The sequence below is a fragment of the Scomber japonicus genome, chromosome 2, assembly GCF_027409825.1.
Source record: "Scomber japonicus isolate fScoJap1 chromosome 2, fScoJap1.pri, whole genome shotgun sequence".
Taxonomy (NCBI): Eukaryota; Metazoa; Chordata; class Actinopteri; order Scombriformes; family Scombridae; genus Scomber; species Scomber japonicus.
Window position 1 is genome coordinate 23,938,131 of NC_070579.1, and position 17,729 is coordinate 23,955,859.

Sequence of the window (17,729 nt, forward strand, 5' to 3'; positions counted from 1 at the left end):
ACGATTTCCTCCAGGTTGAAATCTACATTATGCCTTTTATACATTCAACTCCTGCAACTAAAAGTTAACATATAGCTGTGGAGGTTTCAGTTGCATAGCTGTTTTTGTTCTTGATGAAAAGTCAGCTGCAGGTTATGATTTTAAAATGACAGAATAACAACTCAGTGACCTGCTTCATGAAACACACAATTAATTATGATAAAAATGTTTAGTAAATAATTCATTTGAGTCTTAGTACATTTTCCATATTCATGCATAAACAAATGTGAAAGTGCAGCATGAGTGGTTGATCATCAGTCCTGAAAAGAGCTTTTCTAAACTCATGATCAATGATGTTTTCATACTGAATGTTTATATCCGGCATCACTGATTAATCCCATCGATAGGTTAGTCTGTGCAATGTCATAAAAGAGTGAAAACATCTCAGGTTTGTATGTGTCTTCTTGGTCTAAACTTCATCTCAGTGTGCTGCTCTTCAGGGGATGTCATGACCTCACTGTCAAAGCCCTCTGGTTATTGGGTAGGGAGGAAGGACAACCTTGATGGACAGTCGAGAGACTATTCACCTTTTTTGGGTGTAAGTACACTGAAAGTAAACAGTGGCTGGTTAAACTTATTTTTAGGTGTCTGCTATCAATCTACCAAGTAAGTTGTTTTGATTTTAAGGGGTTTAAAATACCCAGCTGTTGCCTCAACAGCAATGCAAATGGACATAAGTGTGCATCATAAATATGGCACCGTGTCTAGCTCCTCCCTGTGATGGTCCACAGCTGGTCAGCTCCTCATGCTGCTGTGAAAGCTCTTTGTGAAACCCCACATATTTTCTCTGCTGCTGGATATGCACATTTTTTACTGACATATACTCTCAATCACTATTTTTTTTAATATATTACAGTGATCTACTTTGTTTTAGTTCAGCAGCAAAACACAATTTCCTTACATACCAAGTAGTATGATCAAGGAACATCCCCGCTGCACTAATAGTTGAGTTTAAAAAAAAAAATGCTAAAATTATGTCCTGCATTACATTTAAAGTTAACCCTCCTGTTATGTTGAAAAAAAAAATCCATTATTGGATCAAATTCACCCATGCTGTTTAAATACCCTCACAAACAGAAGAATAATCAATTCATTTAAATCAAAATTTTATTTTATAGCTTGTCAAAGATCTCAGAAAAAAGATAATTTGATGTAAACACTATTTTTTAACATGAATAAGATTAACGTTAGGTTTAGTCTCATCGTGTAGTTGACACGGGTTGATCATGGGAGCTTGGAAGTATCAACATCCATGTAATAAACGATCTTTGGCAGCACAAAAATCGCGCGCACGTTTTAGACGTCACTGAAGATTAGTTGGGCTGTTTTCGACATAAATAGCAACATATGAAAGGTTTCAGGGGTTTTATGTATTTACTTGTAACACTCGTCAAGTCGTGCTTGTGTGAGTTTGGCTCAAATACGTCGCTAGCTTGGGCAACGTAAGAGAATTGGTCAAAAGTTTTCGTCGCGGCTGTGACGCCCAAGCGCCAAATCCAAAATGCCACCGAACAACCTCTGAATATTTGCTGCTTTTTTTGCTATGCGAAACAAACTCAAACTAAGTAAAATAAGTAAGGATGCTTCGTGTACAAGTAAAAACCCTCTGCGAGCCACCGAGGTGATAACGTTATCAGATGAGGAAACGTCACCGGTTGTAAAAGACAAATGTTTAAATGTTGCTGAAGGAAGCATCTCATCCTGTAAAGCTCAACCCCTGCAGGAGAAGAGGAGGGGGTGTCACGCTAAAGACATTAAAATCGCTCCTATTTTCTTACGTATAACACAGCAGGGTAAGGGTAAAAGGAGCAGTGATGGTGGATTTGATCAACCAGAAGAGGAGCTGCAGAAATCAGTGCTTCTTCCTAAAAGTGATGAACAGAAAAGTCGGTTATCATTACCTGCAGGAGCTCACCTGACAGAGAGGAAGAGGTCCTGTAAATGGCAGTTGTCATCCTCAGCTGTCCTCGGCTGCCTGGAAGAAATACAAACATCTAACCCAGCATTTCCAGTCCAGAGAGTGTTTGGTTTTCTTCAGGAGAAAAATCTGGGATCCTTAGGTGACACTGAGCACAACAGTCTGCTATTATTCTGACCATTTATAAAAACCTGTTCATTTAACTGACCTTCTGTTGCTGTGTCTTTCTCTACTTCCTGAAGCAAAAAACCCTTCATATTCAAGACAGAGCTGGTTTCAAGAGAAGAGGAAGCGGGGACATGAAAGCTCTCAGAGGGCATCTAAGCGCCCGAGGTCTAGTCTTACTACTACAGAGGACACCATTGGTATGAGTCATAGTCACCTGTCAGTGCAGGATGCCCAGGAAAGTCCCGTCCTCTCGGTGAAGAAGCAGCCCAGAAGCAGCAGGCTGAGCCGAACTCACAGATTGAAGCAGCGATGTCAGAGTGTAGGCCTGGTGAACAACTGTGAGACAAATACTGAACACACAAATCAGACAGAATCACACAGCGAGTCACTCATTACCTGTGGCATTCTCCAAAGAGGTAAAGCTTTTCGTTCACCAATTTAACACATTTTATGTACTTTTATTAACATGAGATATAACATTTTCCCCTTTTTTTTGGGTTTAGATTCCAGTTTTGAGGATGAGCTCTGGACAGACAAGTACAGTCCTCAGCATTCAAGTGAAGTCATTGGCAATTCTGCTTTGGTGAATAAATTGCACAGGTGCTATTTATATAATTAATAATATTATATCATTAAATAAATACCACCATCTGATCTGTTATATTGGACTGGAAATCAATGTGAGCATAAAGATTTTTCCTTCTCTGTCATTCAGTTGGTTGAAGAAATGGAAACTAAGAGCCGACTGTGAGGAGAGGAGGAAAAAGGAGGAAAGAAAACAAGAGGAAAACAGCAGTGGTATGAGCTGTAGCTTTTCCTCTCAGGGTCAAACCTTTAATGTGGTGTCTATATAACAAGTCATGAACAAGCCTGATGATTTCTCAGTATTCATATGATAGTTTTTTGCATTGAAAAAGTATCACTGTCCTTTTTTGCAGATTCGTGGGACTGTGGAGACTTCCAGGGTGAGGCTGGGATAGAGGGAGAAAGCTGGGAGCCACCATGTAACACCATGTTGATTACGGGACCTTCAGGTGTGGGCAAGACTGCCTCAGTGTATGCCTGCGCTCAGGAGCTTGGCTTCAAGGTTGGAATCAATATATTTAATTTAGATAGTTAAAACAAAGATTTAAAGAAGAGAAAACAATTCTGGTTCTAGCTTCTTAAATGTGGTTTCTTTAGTGTTCTATGATAGTAAACTGAGTATCTGAGGTGGTCAGCACAACACATTCTAGATTGCTTTGGGAAATTGTGTCCATTTTTCACCATTTTCTGACATTTTGTAATCAATGAATCAATAAAATAATCAACAGATTAATTGGTAATGACAATAATGAATTCATTGTAGCCCTAATTTGAATCAGTGTTTCCAAAAGCTGTTAATAAGCTTCCATATTTATATCTATGAATGAACGTATCTGTGAAGCACTCATCATTTCCACCGAACGAGTCTTAGTATTAACTCACCCCTGATGGCTACATTCAGTCATTTAATGGTTCATACAAACATAATGCAACTAGGCAGATACTTAGTCGACTTTACAATGTGCATTTGTTTTCTTTTTATAAGCTGTAGATTAGACTGATAACTTACTGTGGTAGAGGAATGAAACTGCCAATGTCAAAAATTGGATATTGGGGTAGTGTTGACAGATTTATATGGCTCTTACCAAAGGACCAAAGGAGTTTCATCAGGTTTTAGACATCAGGCCATAAGCCATCGAAAACATCCTTTAAATTTGATTTCTCTTCTTTTCTCACACCGCACATTAACTCAAAGGTATTTGAGGTTAACTGCTCGTCACAGCGCAGCGGCCGCCACGTTCTTTCCCAACTGAAGGAAGCAACCCAGTCACACCTATTGGAGACGTCGGGGAGAGATCCTCTGAAACCTGCTTACTTCAACAACTACAACACTAAAAGCTGCTCACACAGCTCTGATAATCTACCTGGTATGATATGACTGATAAAGATTGAGCCCTAAGTTTAAAATTCAAATAGTCATACAAAACCTCTCCAAGGTTTGCTTTGACAAATCTAAAAATATCAGTCAGAGATTTATATTCTTGTATTTTAACAGGAAAATCTGTGGCTCCCAAAAATGTAATCTCCAGTTCAAAGAAGAGACCAGCACAGAACCGCAAAGGAAAAGCTAATCCAGCCACAGTTACTTTGGCAAACTTCTTTAAGATGAAAGCCAAAGCAGATCACTTACACTTTGGTGGCCTGTTGCTGTCTGAGAATCCAGACAGGAAGAAGCCAGACAGTTCATCTCAAGGCTCCGATCAAACAGTGCCACAGATTAAAAAGACGGCCACATCACTCATTCTGTTTGAAGAGGTAAACCATTTGGCAACCCTGCACTGCAAAACCTGCAATTACATTAAACCGTTTTTTGATCTGGCTTGATCATTTCGCAACTGTCGGCACTCGCAGGTTGATGTCATATTTGAAGGCGATGTTGGTTTCCTCCCAGCCATCAAGACTTTCATGACGACCACAAAAAGGCCGGTCATTCTGACCACCAACGGTAAATGCACTCACTAATTTAGAACAGAAAAGATCTAAAGACAAGCGGTGAAAACAAATGTCTTTTTCAGATCCTTCATTCAGAGAGAGATTCTGCTGCAGCTTGGAAGAAATCCATTTCAAGACACCGTCAGCAGTAGGTCAAGCTTTTATCTCCATTCTGGTATAGTTTCACTGATCTGCATGCTTATTACCTGAAGTGAAGTAGCTCTACACGTTTCCTTAATTTTTGAGCCAAGAACATCACCTAAAAAAAACACACACACTTCAGGCTGGTCACTGCAGTATTTAAGCCTCTCAACACATACAGCAAGAGCTTATATAAAAATGTCTTCCCAGTTTGTCATTAAGTCTTCTACTCTGTTCCCAGATGAATGTGTGTAGCTACCTGCAGCTGGTGTGTTTGGCTGAGAATGCCAAATTGGAGTTGGACGATGTTATCAGCCTCCTCACGCTGACCCGAGGTGACGTCAGACGCTGTCTACTCCAGCTGCAGCTCTGGGTGAACAGTGGTGGAGGACGGACATCTCAAAGTAAAGAACCGCCTTGTTTACAATATTAGTTGCTCTGAATAGACTGCAAAGAAATCCTTATGAATATGTATGCAGATTTGTATTTTTTCTTTCAATTTATTACATTTTCTATACTCAAATGTTGAAGGGGAAGACAGTTTAGACTCCCAGCTTCATCGACATGACGCAGGCTGCTCTGCCAGCCTGCTGGGTCTCCACTCTGTGACCCAGAACCATCTGTTGAACCTCCTAAAGGTAATTATTGATAGATTCATTACTGTGCATACATTTCATAAGCCTTTCTTCATCTGTCAATAATTTCTGGCTTTGATTTTTCATCATCAGTCCTGGACTGACTCAGACATGAACAAGCTCCTGCGGCTCCTTGCTGAGAGCTGGAGAAGAAATATGCCTCTGCTCTACTCCAACCAGGAGCTTTTTCTACCCATCAGGGCCAAGGGAGCTCCAGTCCAATACCTGCACAAGGTGACCTCTTTTGGGCAGAAAAGTGAGCTGGCACCCTCTGACAGCCAGCTGGATGGAAATGTTGATTCAATGGTAACAGCAGCAAACAGCAACTCAGTCAGGAGTGTATCCAGGCTTAGCAGAAGGAAATATACTTCATCTGCATTTAATGCCACATCATCTTCCAATTTGACAGAAAAACCACAAACAACCTCATTAACTTTCCATGCAACTCATTTTAGAGCCCTGAGTTCAGATGACAGGACTGAACTGAACGCAGCCAAAGTAACAACTGATTGTTTGGATGCCCTGACTGACTTCTTTGACTTCATGTCATATCTGGATGCCACAATACCATCTGCAGAACCACTTATTTCAGACCCATGCAGATCAGAGTTTGTCTGGACAGGAGCAGAGATGAAGGACAGCTTGCTGGATGAAATGAGAGAGGGGGAACAGGAGGGCCGATGTTGTCCCCAGGACATGTTGTTAGATATTCAGGCTGCTGTTGAGGGTTTGGGGTTTCGCAGATGCTGGAGGAGAGTGTCTGAATCGTGGACCGAAGCCCAGAGATGCATAGAGGAACTGGGAGGCACAAGGTGGGGGAGGCTGGTGGAGACACCGGAACTTCCTGTGTCTGTCAATAAAGAGAGCCTCAGCTATAGTTTTCAACCTCTCTGTGCACCAAGGTGAGTCTATTCTCCATTTCAACTTCTGAATACTGTTACATTTTCAATTTAACACCATTTAAGGGTTTGTCATTACTAGACAAAATGATGGCCTCTATTGTTTTAGTTGTGATCCTGTTTAGAAATTAACACTATGCTAACCTTTGAACTATTTATTTAGCATTATTAAGCCTTTATTTAGCCTAAATTACCATTTTAAAATGTCTCGGTTCCTCCACCACATATAATGCTCCTGTCTGTACCCACAGTGTGTCCCAAAGGAGATATGAGCTAAGCAGGACAGTACTTGGCAGTCAGTCCTTCAGTCTACTGGGGAATAGACAGGCTGTCACTGTGGACTACATGCCTGTCCTCCGCTCCATATGTCGCTCTCAGAGACCACAGCAACAAAGAGAGGAGCCAGCTAGGTAAGCCAGACACAACACAGATTTAAATTCATTTCCATCTTACAAGGGTTGTGGTCTTTAGAATGATAGTGCTATTCTTAATAGTGAAAAATAGTTTACCTCCATTATAACAAACCTAGTCACACCCTGGTAGTCGGTGTTGAGTGAAAGGCAGATGGTGGTAGTTGTATCTTAAACCGCAACCGTTACCTCACTCAATTACCTTTTTAGTTTTATTGATGCTAAGCAAGCTAATTTTATCAGTTACGGTAAGTCTTCCACTTAAATCATTGTATTGTCATCAAGTAATACAACCTTATTCCAACGTTAGGTGTCTGAACTACCTCAGCAGCAAACATCTGGGCCTCCCAAGGTCAACATTGCAACGCCTGGCAGAAGACTTCTCATAGAGAGCAGTCCGCCAACAAGGCTGTTACACATCATATCTTCACTCTCTCATCTTACTACTGTCAGTATTTATTTTACTGTGCATTTCATTCATCAAAATACTGTGAAAATTAATTTATGCAGTTGAGATATGTCCATGTTTTTAGTCACACATAAGCGCAACCGTGAAAAGTAAATAAAAATCTCTATTTTTATAAATTATTGCTTTTGAAGTCTTGTTGAGGTACTGATGTGGATTTCTGGTCAGGTCAATATGTTTTTTCCATTCTCGGGGGGGGGGGGAAAGGGTATTGAATAGTCCATAAAACACAAACCATTTGGATTTGGAAAACTTTAGACAACAATAAAATGGCAGAAAGCTTTTCAATCAATCAATCAACTGTCTGTGATAGACAGCAGAAATAACAAAGTACTGAAACAACCTGGTAATCTTAACAGTAAGAATTTATAATGAAGGGAATAAACCATAAACCACTAAATGTAGTAGATGGGTGCAGAATGAGGTAAAAATCCTACAAGGACTCAGAATGCCTCTAGTGTTCATCTTAGTGGATGTAGTGCGAGGCCGGATCAGTCCACATCACGGCTCAACTGGATTCACTGAGCAGCTCGTAAAAAGCCACGGCCTGGAGCAGGGCATCACACAGTTGCTCTCCTCCTCTTTTGCTGTTGCCCATCTGGAACGAATTCCTGTACTTCATCAGCAGGTCCGAGGGGATGTTTATTCGTGGAAACTTCTGTGTCACCGACTCTGTCATCAGCTGTCGAACTGTCTGAGCACCGCTGGTCCGCGACTCGCCCACCATCAGTCCAAAGTGACGTCCCACAGCGGTACGCATCATGTTCAGAACTCTGCAAAGCCCAGTAAATTCATGAAAAAGGAGCCACAAACAAACCTGACCTTACTTTAAATATAAATGTGTTAAATACTGTGCAAGTGTTGAAGAGCACATTTATACATTAATATGCTTTCTTGTTTATTCGCTATTTTGGCTTTTATAGTCAAACAGATATTAAATCCCTTTTCCCCACCTGGGAGGTATGTTGGTCTCCACTGGGATGTTTCTTGGCTCCAGCAGAGCAAACAGCATGGCCTCCACAGTCCTCATGTGGGCCATGATGGGGAACAGAGCTGTATTCTGGACTGAGATGGATGGCTTCTCTATTATGTAGAAGTCAGCAGATGGGAGGACTGACACAACTGCTGAGACCTGTTAACAGAAAAATACATTTCAATATGGATTTGTATTATCTAGTGTTAGTATTTTTAATAGAGGTGTGAATTATAGTCATACTCACATCATTCAAGTATGCAGAGGCCATGTATGTTCCCTTCAAGAAATTAGGACAGTCATGCTGCTGCCAGTCAAGCACTGCCATCCCACGGTCCACATGTGCCCAGGCGACTTTATTAGTCCCACATACTAGTGACACTATGGTATTAGCATCCTGAGTGAACAAACAAAGTGGTCATAGTAAAAAAAGATCCTGCTTTCTCTCTACGTTTCACATTTAGGATGAAGATAATCAAGAAAAAACTCATTCATATTCAAACCAGCTGTATGCAAGCATCTGCATTTATTGTGTTTTCCCTTTAATTAGCCACATGTCTGTATATCCCCCAGTGTTAAAAAGATAGGTTCATAGTTTTTCCAATTCTAGCACAAGACAATATTCAGTTGTCTGAATGAAGACTGAAATAGGTTCCTCCTGCTAATGCTGGCCATTAAAAGATCCAGTTCACATGTGATTTTAATCTAAGTGATCAATGACAAAATACACATTCCTCATTTTGTCCTAAAATATATTTTTAAAAAAATCAATCAAAGCATTCTGGCTTTTTTTTTTTTTTTTTTTTTTTTAAATCAGGCAAAAGTTTTTTTGTTTTTGGAATAACATTACTTTCCTGTTTCCTGGACAGTGTAGATCAGCAATGGTAGTATAGTAATGAAAATTCAAAATTTAAAGATATCGACTTGGTTTTACTCATTTAGGCGGCTGAAGCATCATATTAGTTTCAGATAAACTTTTAAACAGTGGAGGATTGTAGATTTGGTCCTACATTACTAAGAGTATATTCATGGCCAGTATGAACAGGAGGAATGATTGAATGACAGCAAGATAAACAGGTGTCCGTGTTCACTTGGGCACTTGACTGTTGTTTAGACAGGCATGAACAATTGTGAATCTGTGATTGAACAGAGCAGAGCAGCGGTATGAAATGTGTAAGGGACTCTAAGAAAATGTACTGCAAGTCAACAACGAACCTCACCTCCAACCAGGACCTGTCCACCTCCGGCCTGATGAACTTGGCCAGCTGAATCTTCACTTTCTTTTTCTTCACCGGGTTGAGGATGGCGTTGAAGACCACTACGGCGCTTTTGTGTTTGAGCAGTGGGACATTCACCACGCTCTCCAGCGTTTTAAAAGGTCCGTTTTTTGTCCTGTACTCCACAATGTTGAGCGACTTGCGGCCTCTAAGCAGCTTGACACCGGCCAGCTCCGCCGGTGAGGCGTTGTTGAGCAGCTGCAGGATAGCGTCCCGCTGCTCGGGGGTATAGCAGGCATCCAGAGGCGCGCCGCTGTCCTCTTTGCAGGGCTCGGAGGAGGAAGGGGAGATGGTGGCGTTCAGGGTCTCAAAGCCTGCCACGGGAACTCGGCTCCTCCAGCAACAGGTGCACTGGAGATACCGCAGCTCCAGCTCAGGGGGGGAGCCGTGCTGAGGGCGCCGAAATAAGCCGGACTGCCCCGCATACTGACCTGCAGAAGACAACACAAGAGGGTTTCCAATGAGCCAAGTTAAACTAGCCTAACATTCACATCATGCACAGAAAAAGGCGAGTGTAGGAAAAACATGAGAGCAACAAACACCACAGCTACTCGCCTCTCTGAGCAACCGACGACAGAAATCGCCTGGCGACCCACATTGTTTATAATCACAGTAAATAAAATCTATAATTTTGCCTATTTGACATCGTGCATGTTATGCCCTTCCGTTGTTGTCCGACGCTTTGCAATCCACCGGTGTAGCCCAATAGCACGCCATCCTTTAGTTCCGTCTCCGTTGGTTCCGCTACGTGTTATACTGACACCTGCTGTATGATTACTGTGTTACTGCTTTCTGCATTACTACAGAGCTCCTCTCAGTTCAGTAACAAGGATTTTAGAAATTAGTTTCTGATACGTTTCAGAAACATTTGACCAGACATTAACAAATTGTCTATTTTTAAAAATGTAAATGTTTTATGTATTCGGTTGAAAATGTAATTTCTCAGCGTGATATCTAACTCAATTTTCATAGCCCTTGTCCACAGTAAGGTCATACTGAAGCATTTTTGTGGCTGAAAAATAGACAAGTATGAATATTCTGAGTCTGAATATACTGTAACCAGAATATAAAGTATCCATCATATGTAAGTTGTTAATTGTTGAGTGTAAACATCCCTCAGGTTGCCAACCCCCCCAGTAATAGTACAGAGGACATGACCTCAGTGCCTTCATGAGGACAGCATTTGTTTTAACAACACTGTTAGTGTAATTTTAAAAGGCTCATAACAATGATGGACACACACAGAATTATCAACCAACTTTGCAGGTTTATAGTTTACAAGTTTTTCAGCTTACTTATACTTATTGTTTTGGCTCTATATAATACACTGTATTTCACAGTTTCACTGTATTAAGAGCATAGTGCCTGATGAAAAACAACTGCAGTATGGACCGTTATATGAAGCAGAATCTATCCAAAAGTTACAGTTTAGTTCAGGTGCATTACCAGTAGTTACAGAAACAGACAGGTTTACTGGTCTCTGAAGAAAAAAGACTGTTTGCTGTGTGATTTAGGTGAAACTGATGGCAAAGTCCATTTATGTGATTTATTGTTCATCATATGATGATTTAAATGCTACACTAATTAGTAAAATGTTATTTGTTTCTCGATAAATTATAATAAGAAACCTGAGTGTTTTCGGAAGGGAACCTTTTGTGGGGTTCATTTATAGAGCATGGTGGTACAGAAAATAAAATGTTGTTTTTGCAAATGTTATGTTTGACAAATGTTTCACCACAACAACTGTATTCTGGTGTATTGTTAGTCTACGTGAGCTGTGCAATTGTATTTGCATTCCACAATAACCACCCACCCAACCAACATAGAGTCACACTGCTCTCAACAACCTGGCTTCAAGCAGTGGAACACAGCTCTAAAAAACCGCCTGCCTAGTGCCAAACACAGATGAAGTAACAAGTAAAGCTTGAACGCCTGTTGAATGTGTAGATGTTTAGAAAGGGAGTTTTTTGAGTTTTTTGCTAACAGGACTTTATTACAGCAGACAAACTTGTGACAGTAGTACAAGCACATGTATAATACTGTTTTGCTTACACATTGTTTATCTTTCCTGTGGTCGCCAAAATAAATCTGCACATAAAAAGGGAACTTAAACCATACTAAAAAGGCAGAAAGCTCAGAGCAAGCACCAACAGAGTAGCAGTAGCAGAGTTACATTTTGGTTTCTTCCACATCATATTTAAACTATATGATAGGCACTGTCCATTTCTGAGCAATTCTTGTTTCTTGTGTAAAAAATATTGGCCAAATAAAAACTGTAAATTCTAACTAAATTCCATTATGCACTCGCCACTAGCAAGTATTTTCAAGTATTTTTACAGAAGACTTTACATATTGTTGTTACAGGGTACAAGAAAGTTTGTAGTGTGTTTTTGTTATATATATATATATATATATATATATATATATATATACCTTATATTATATTTATATGCCAAATATTCTTCAATAAACAAAACTTTACTTCAGATAATTCAGCCCATATTTACAGCTTACGTCTTGTAACATGATAACATTTTGTCCACACCAAACTCTATGAGCTATATACAAGTCAATCACGTTGTGAACCAGTGACGTGCCTTTCACTTCCTTTCTCTGTTATTTCTGGACCTCTGCGTTTGTGTGCAGAACAATCAACTTCATGATGCTGTGCTGGTAAGAGGAAATGCTGGGCCACCACGGTGTAACTGGGCAGGGAGAAGAAATGATGTTTTTCACCTGCTATAGAGCAGAGTAGATCTGTACCATACAGTGTGTAGGATCAATATGGAGTCAACACCTAGTAGTTATTTTGCTGGCACTCAACTGTCAGTCTGACAGAAGCAATATAACCTTCACCTATGGCTAATCTGGAGAGAAATAACAAAATCCTGCTTGATTTGGTGCGACAGCCAGATAACAATGAGTGTGCTGACTGTGGAGCTCCTGGTGAGTATAAAAATATTCATAACCTCAATCTATTAATTTTAATAACAACATTAGAGTTGTTGACTTATTTTTTTTCTAACTATGAGTATGTTCTCAAAGACCATTATCATGTTACCTGATTTCAGTGTAAATTAAGTTTTCTATACAAACATTTAAAGAATGCTAACGATAGCCTGAACCACCAGGTTATGTGGTATCTTTTGTTAACAGAACGACCTGCAGAATAACATTTTTATAGCCAAGTCACATTTTATGATCAACTTAATAAGGGGAAGTGGTGGCTGCTGTATGTGATATGACCTCAATGTTCCTCCTATAACTCCCGACAATGTGTCCTTTCTGTGTGTGTGAGTTGAAAAGAGTGAGAAAACATGTATGTGTGTATATATTTTAAGACAAACAAGACATCATATACTTTGATTTATTTTGTTGTATTCTACTTTTGCCTAGAAAAGAGATGGTTATTTGTGTGCTTGCTGCTCACACAACTACAGTTTGTACTGTATTTAGTTATAAGTAAACATTGTCATCATTTTTACTTGCAGACCCTGACTGGGCTTCCTATACTCTTGGTATCTTTGTGTGTCTGAACTGCTCAGGAATGCATCGTAATTTGCCCGCAGTCAGCAAAGTGAAATCCATACGTCTGGATCACTGGGATGATTCACTAGTACAGGTATCGATATGTAGTTTGTATTCATCTTATGTGAATGACTGATAACATGGAGGGCATTATATTGAAAGGTGCTCCTAATATTTTGCCCCAACATGTATGTTAATGCATTTGACAAAATATAAGAAACACCATTCAATATAATGCACACCAGTACCAACCAACCAACCAACCAACCCACCAACCCCCAAGAAGAATTATCACCTTTCTGACAATGTCATTAAAAACTGAGCATGTATAAGCTTTGTAAATGTAGATTTCATGGCAGAGTTGTATTGGATTGCATTAGATTGCACAGGTGTACCTTAATGAATTGGCCATTCACTTGAATGGAAAAGTGATCTCAGACTTTTGCACCACATATATATCACTTGTAGTACCAGTCAAAAGTCTGGACACATTCACTTCAATGAGAAAGTGTGTCCAAACTTTTGACCGGTAGTGTATGTCATTTGCACCTTAAGGAATATTTCCCTCTGACAAAGCGATCTACAAAAATGAACTCAAATTTCTGAATATTAATTGTTGTCTAGTAACCTTTTAAATCATCTTGTGGTTTCAGTTCATGCGGGAGACAGGAAATTCTGCAGCCAAAGCTGTTTATGAGAAGTGTGTCCCTGCCTTTTTCTACAGGCCTCAAGAAAAAGACTGTGTGTAAGTGATTTTCACTGCATCCAACATCCATTGACCCCATTAAATCTGTGGAAGTGAAAAGTGTAGACTTGACAAATAGTCTATTTATTTTTAGTAAATGGGAATGTTGCATACAGAAAGAGGAACACACAGTTGGTTGGGCACCAAGAGGTTGAGTAGCAAGGCAGAGCCACCAATACAGACAGCATGACTCATTGATTATAATGGCTATTTTGCTGTACTTTTAGGGTTCTTAAAGATCAATGGATACGTGCAAAGTATGAGAGAAGAGAATTCACAGGAGAAAACAATTACATACAGCAAACGTATACCTCAGGTAATTATTCTAAAAGTATTCTCACACCACATAATTCTTCCTAGCAGCAATGTATTCAGAATTCAGGATTGCAGTTTGCAGATGTCTTTTTATTGATTTGATGTATTTAACCTAGACCTCTTTGAGTCAACACTATGGAAGAAAGGCAAAGACAACAAGCAGTTTCTCAAGAGGATCTTTTCACTGTCCAAGAAAGACTTCACCCTCAGATACTTCATTAAAGAGGATGTAAGTAGTTTCTTTGCCGTATGACTATTTTTAATGCACATTTTTTTATGAGCATACTTGGGTTATAGTCAAATAGTCATTTTGCATTCAATCTTTTAAAATCTTCCCTCAATCTTCTCACTGAAAACCAAGTCCAAGACTCCTAAAGCTGTCATCAGCATGAAGGACCTGAATGCAGTTTTCCAACCAGAGAAAATTGGTAATGCTCACGGCCTGCAGATCTCCTATGTGCAGGACGAACGCACGAGAAATCTGTTTGTTTACCATGAGGATGGAAAAGTGAGCACAGTTGCTATTTATATCTATTTATCTAATAATTTAGTCCATATCTTGATTTAATCTAATCAAGGTTTATTATACTTCATTAGAATCAAGTTCACCCTATATGTGCCTGCCCAGAATACAGTTTTTACCTAAAAGGTTTTAGATGATATACACTGATTTATGCATTTGTCTTCCTGATATGCTGCCCTATATCTACCCCTTTATAGGTCATTGTATCCTTGTTCAATGCTCTTCGGGCAACACGCTTGCTATACCTTCGGAAAATAAATCCCACTCTTCATGACAATGACGTGAGACAAATTTTCAGAAAATGTTGTGTTCAAATGTTAAGGTGTAACTTCTGTACATTTAACAGTGTCCTCCATGTTTCTTTGCACAGTTAATACCTCATATAACAGGAACGTGCCTGAAGGAGGGGTACATGGAGAAAACTGGCCCAACGGTCTGTCAACAATCTGAACTTATTACCCAAGTTGGTACCACTTCCTTTATAAAGCGTTTATATGCATTAATTAATGTTAAATAAATAATTTACTAATGCTGTATAGATCATTTACAAACCATTAATAGGAAGCATTTTAGGTTGCCAGGTTGCGAAAAAATCCCTTCTTTCTATCACAACATTTGTGTTATCTTATTCTTAAGGAAGACACATGCAATGTTCAACCACTTGCAGGGCATCCAGACGAAAATCCATTTATTAACATTTTTTTAACATTATAATCAATCAATCAATTTTTATTTATATAGCGCCAAATCACAACAAAAGTCATCTCAAGGCGCTTTACACATAGAGCAGGTCTAAACTGTACTCTTTAAGTTTAATTTAAAGAGACCCAACATTCATAACTGCAGACTTTATTTTCATTAATGACCTAAAAACTATAACCGCAGTCCTGATGAGAATCGGAGACATTTGACCCTTTATTAATGGTTCATAACCATTTGTGGTAGTCTGCTGTTTATTGAGGGACATACACAGGGCTGGAGCTAGGGGGTGGTTTTGGCGACTGCAGCCCTGAATGTTTTGTCAAAATCCCTGAATCTTGAACAGTGACTAAAACCAGCTACTGACTGAATTAGTTTATAACAATTGTGATTAAGAGTGAAACTTTCAAGACATTACAGTTGAGTCAATGTTACAGAGTGAAATGCAATTAAACATGTAATGATATTAAATATAATATAAATGAAATATTTTTGTTTTCATTTTGATCTAATTAGTGGCCTACAATTATAAATCCTTATGAATCATTAATAAAGAGTTAAATGTTTTACACTTTCTGACAAGTCATCAGGTCTTTAGTTATTAAAAAAGGGTTACTATTGCACATTTTCTAAGCCATCAGGTCTGCAGTTATATCTAATAAGTCATTAATGAAAATAAGTCTTTAGTTATAAATGTTGTTACATGGATCTGAATGTCCTGCAGCCCTTTCTAGAAGGTCAGTGGTTGAACAATACATCATAGTACATTCCTAAAGTATTGGATAAAGCAAATGTTTTCCTGGTATATATAGGATGGATTTTTAACAACATGGCAACCCAAAAATTATTCTAATTAATGTTTTTAAATGATCTATAAAGCATTAGTTAACGATTTATAAGCCTTTATTAGGTCATTAATTAATGGTTATAAACCCATAACTGCCTTATCAGAAAGTGGTGTCCAAATGTTAATTGGATTTATTTACATTTTTTACATCTTCCAAACAAATTCTCATTATTCTTTCTGTGTGTCTCTCTCTGTCTCTCTGTCTCTCTCTCTGTCTCTGTCTCTCTCTCTCTCTCTCTCTGTCTCTGTCTCTCTCTCTCTCTCTCTCTCTCTCTCTCTCTCTCTCTCTCTCTCTCTCTCTCTCTCTCTCTCTCTCTCTCTCTCTCTCTCTCTCTCTCTCTCTCTCTCTCTCTCTCTCTCTCTCTCTGTGTGTGTGTGTGTGTTTTCAGCAACGGGAGCCATTCAAGAAGAGGTGGTTCACACTATGCTCAATGAACAGAAAACTACTATATTTTAAGTCCCCACTGGTAATGACTAGAGAATATCACAGTTTCTACAGTCTTTGTGAAAATAAATGAAAAAAGCATGAATATATAAATAATAAATGAAACATTATTCAAATAGTAAGCAACAACTCTAATACTGCATTTTGGAAGTGGACAACATTTACATCAAAATATTATGTTTGTAATTAAATTCTCTTGTTTAAGTGTGTTGCTGAACAGTGTTTTCATTGTTAGGATGCTACAGAGTTGGGTGCTGTCTTCATTGGCACAGAGAGCCACAGCTACTCTGTTTCAGAGTACAGCGGCCGGAGCACAAGAGGAGGCCGCTGGCACTGTGGCATCACGCTGCAGACTCCAGGGAGACAGTTTGTGTTCATGTGTGAGCAGGAGCAGGAGCAGATTGAGTGGCTGGAGGCCTTTAGAAAGGTCATCTCTCAACCCATGACCCCAGAGGACTATGCTAGTAAGATACTGACCTGGCAAAGGTCAACTGATAACTTATTATCAAATGCAATATATTAAATCATGGTTAATTACATAATGGCTCTATACTCCATCTTAGTCTGTGTCTTTTTCTTTGTCAGATGAAGCCAACCTGAGAAGGGGGAAATGACTGGAACTTGTTTTGCAAAGGTCCAGGACGCAAAAAAAGAGAAAGTATTTTTTGTGACATGCTCCTGAACTTTTCAGTGGGGATAAAAATGGAGAGAAACTGGCTTGACTGCTCGACATCATTATTAAATGATCAAATCTGACACATTGCAGAGGTTACACTGTCTGTATTAATTCACATATTGTATTTATTTAGAAGATGAATGTACATTTTGGAAATAGTTTTCATGTTTTGTAGCGATCTAGTATTTTTTTTCTGTTTAACTAATTTTGTTCATACAGTAAATATTGGGTTTGTCTTTTTCTATTCACACACTTTCATTTTAGCTGTCTGTATAGTTCTGGGGAACTGAAAGGACATTATTATACATTATTTTGAATAAATTTGCACAGTTTCACAATTGATTTGTGTATTGCATATTTTACCATTTTAAGAGTGTATGCACAGTGTATCCATCATCCGTAAGACAGATAAAGTATAGTGTAGTGATGTATCACAGATGACCAATGTGAAATATATTATGAGAGGCCTCTATTCAAATGTCTCTATTATCATGTGCAATGGGCAGAT

The 17,729-nt window shown here is 39.1% G+C and overlaps 3 protein-coding genes across 3 annotated transcripts; 2 read left to right on the forward strand and 1 right to left on the reverse strand.

The window, feature by feature from the left end:
• Positions 1-1,582: 1,582 nt before the first annotated feature.
• Positions 1,583-7,116, forward strand: atad5b (ATPase family AAA domain containing 5b). Its single transcript, XM_053326702.1, has 14 exons — positions 1,583-2,099; positions 2,200-2,541; positions 2,629-2,725; positions 2,841-2,923; positions 3,064-3,212; positions 3,906-4,077; positions 4,206-4,465; positions 4,562-4,655; positions 4,726-4,790; positions 5,025-5,187; positions 5,315-5,421; positions 5,512-6,320; positions 6,569-6,727; positions 7,038-7,116. The coding sequence occupies exons 1-14, from the start codon at positions 1,583-1,585 to the stop codon at positions 7,114-7,116; spliced, it is 3,096 nt and encodes a 1,031-aa protein (XP_053182677.1).
• Positions 7,117-7,391: 275 nt separating this feature from the next.
• tefm (transcription elongation factor, mitochondrial) lies at positions 7,392-10,131 on the reverse strand. Its single transcript, XM_053333781.1, has 5 exons — positions 9,999-10,131; positions 9,387-9,874; positions 8,414-8,563; positions 8,147-8,325; positions 7,392-7,966 (listed from the first exon to the last, which is right to left on the reverse strand). The coding sequence occupies exons 1-5, from the start codon at positions 10,039-10,041 to the stop codon at positions 7,702-7,704; spliced, it is 1,125 nt and encodes a 374-aa protein (XP_053189756.1). The 5' UTR covers positions 10,042-10,131; the 3' UTR covers positions 7,392-7,701.
• Positions 10,132-12,079: 1,948 nt separating this feature from the next.
• LOC128371635 (arf-GAP with dual PH domain-containing protein 2-like) lies at positions 12,080-17,210 on the forward strand. Its single transcript, XM_053332002.1, has 11 exons — positions 12,080-12,389; positions 12,935-13,065; positions 13,625-13,716; positions 13,944-14,032; positions 14,148-14,260; positions 14,393-14,539; positions 14,752-14,835; positions 14,925-14,987; positions 16,490-16,567; positions 16,781-17,009; positions 17,131-17,210. The coding sequence occupies exons 1-11, from the start codon at positions 12,302-12,304 to the stop codon at positions 17,157-17,159; spliced, it is 1,143 nt and encodes a 380-aa protein (XP_053187977.1). The 5' UTR covers positions 12,080-12,301; the 3' UTR covers positions 17,160-17,210.
• The last annotated feature ends 519 nt before the right edge of the window (positions 17,211-17,729 follow it).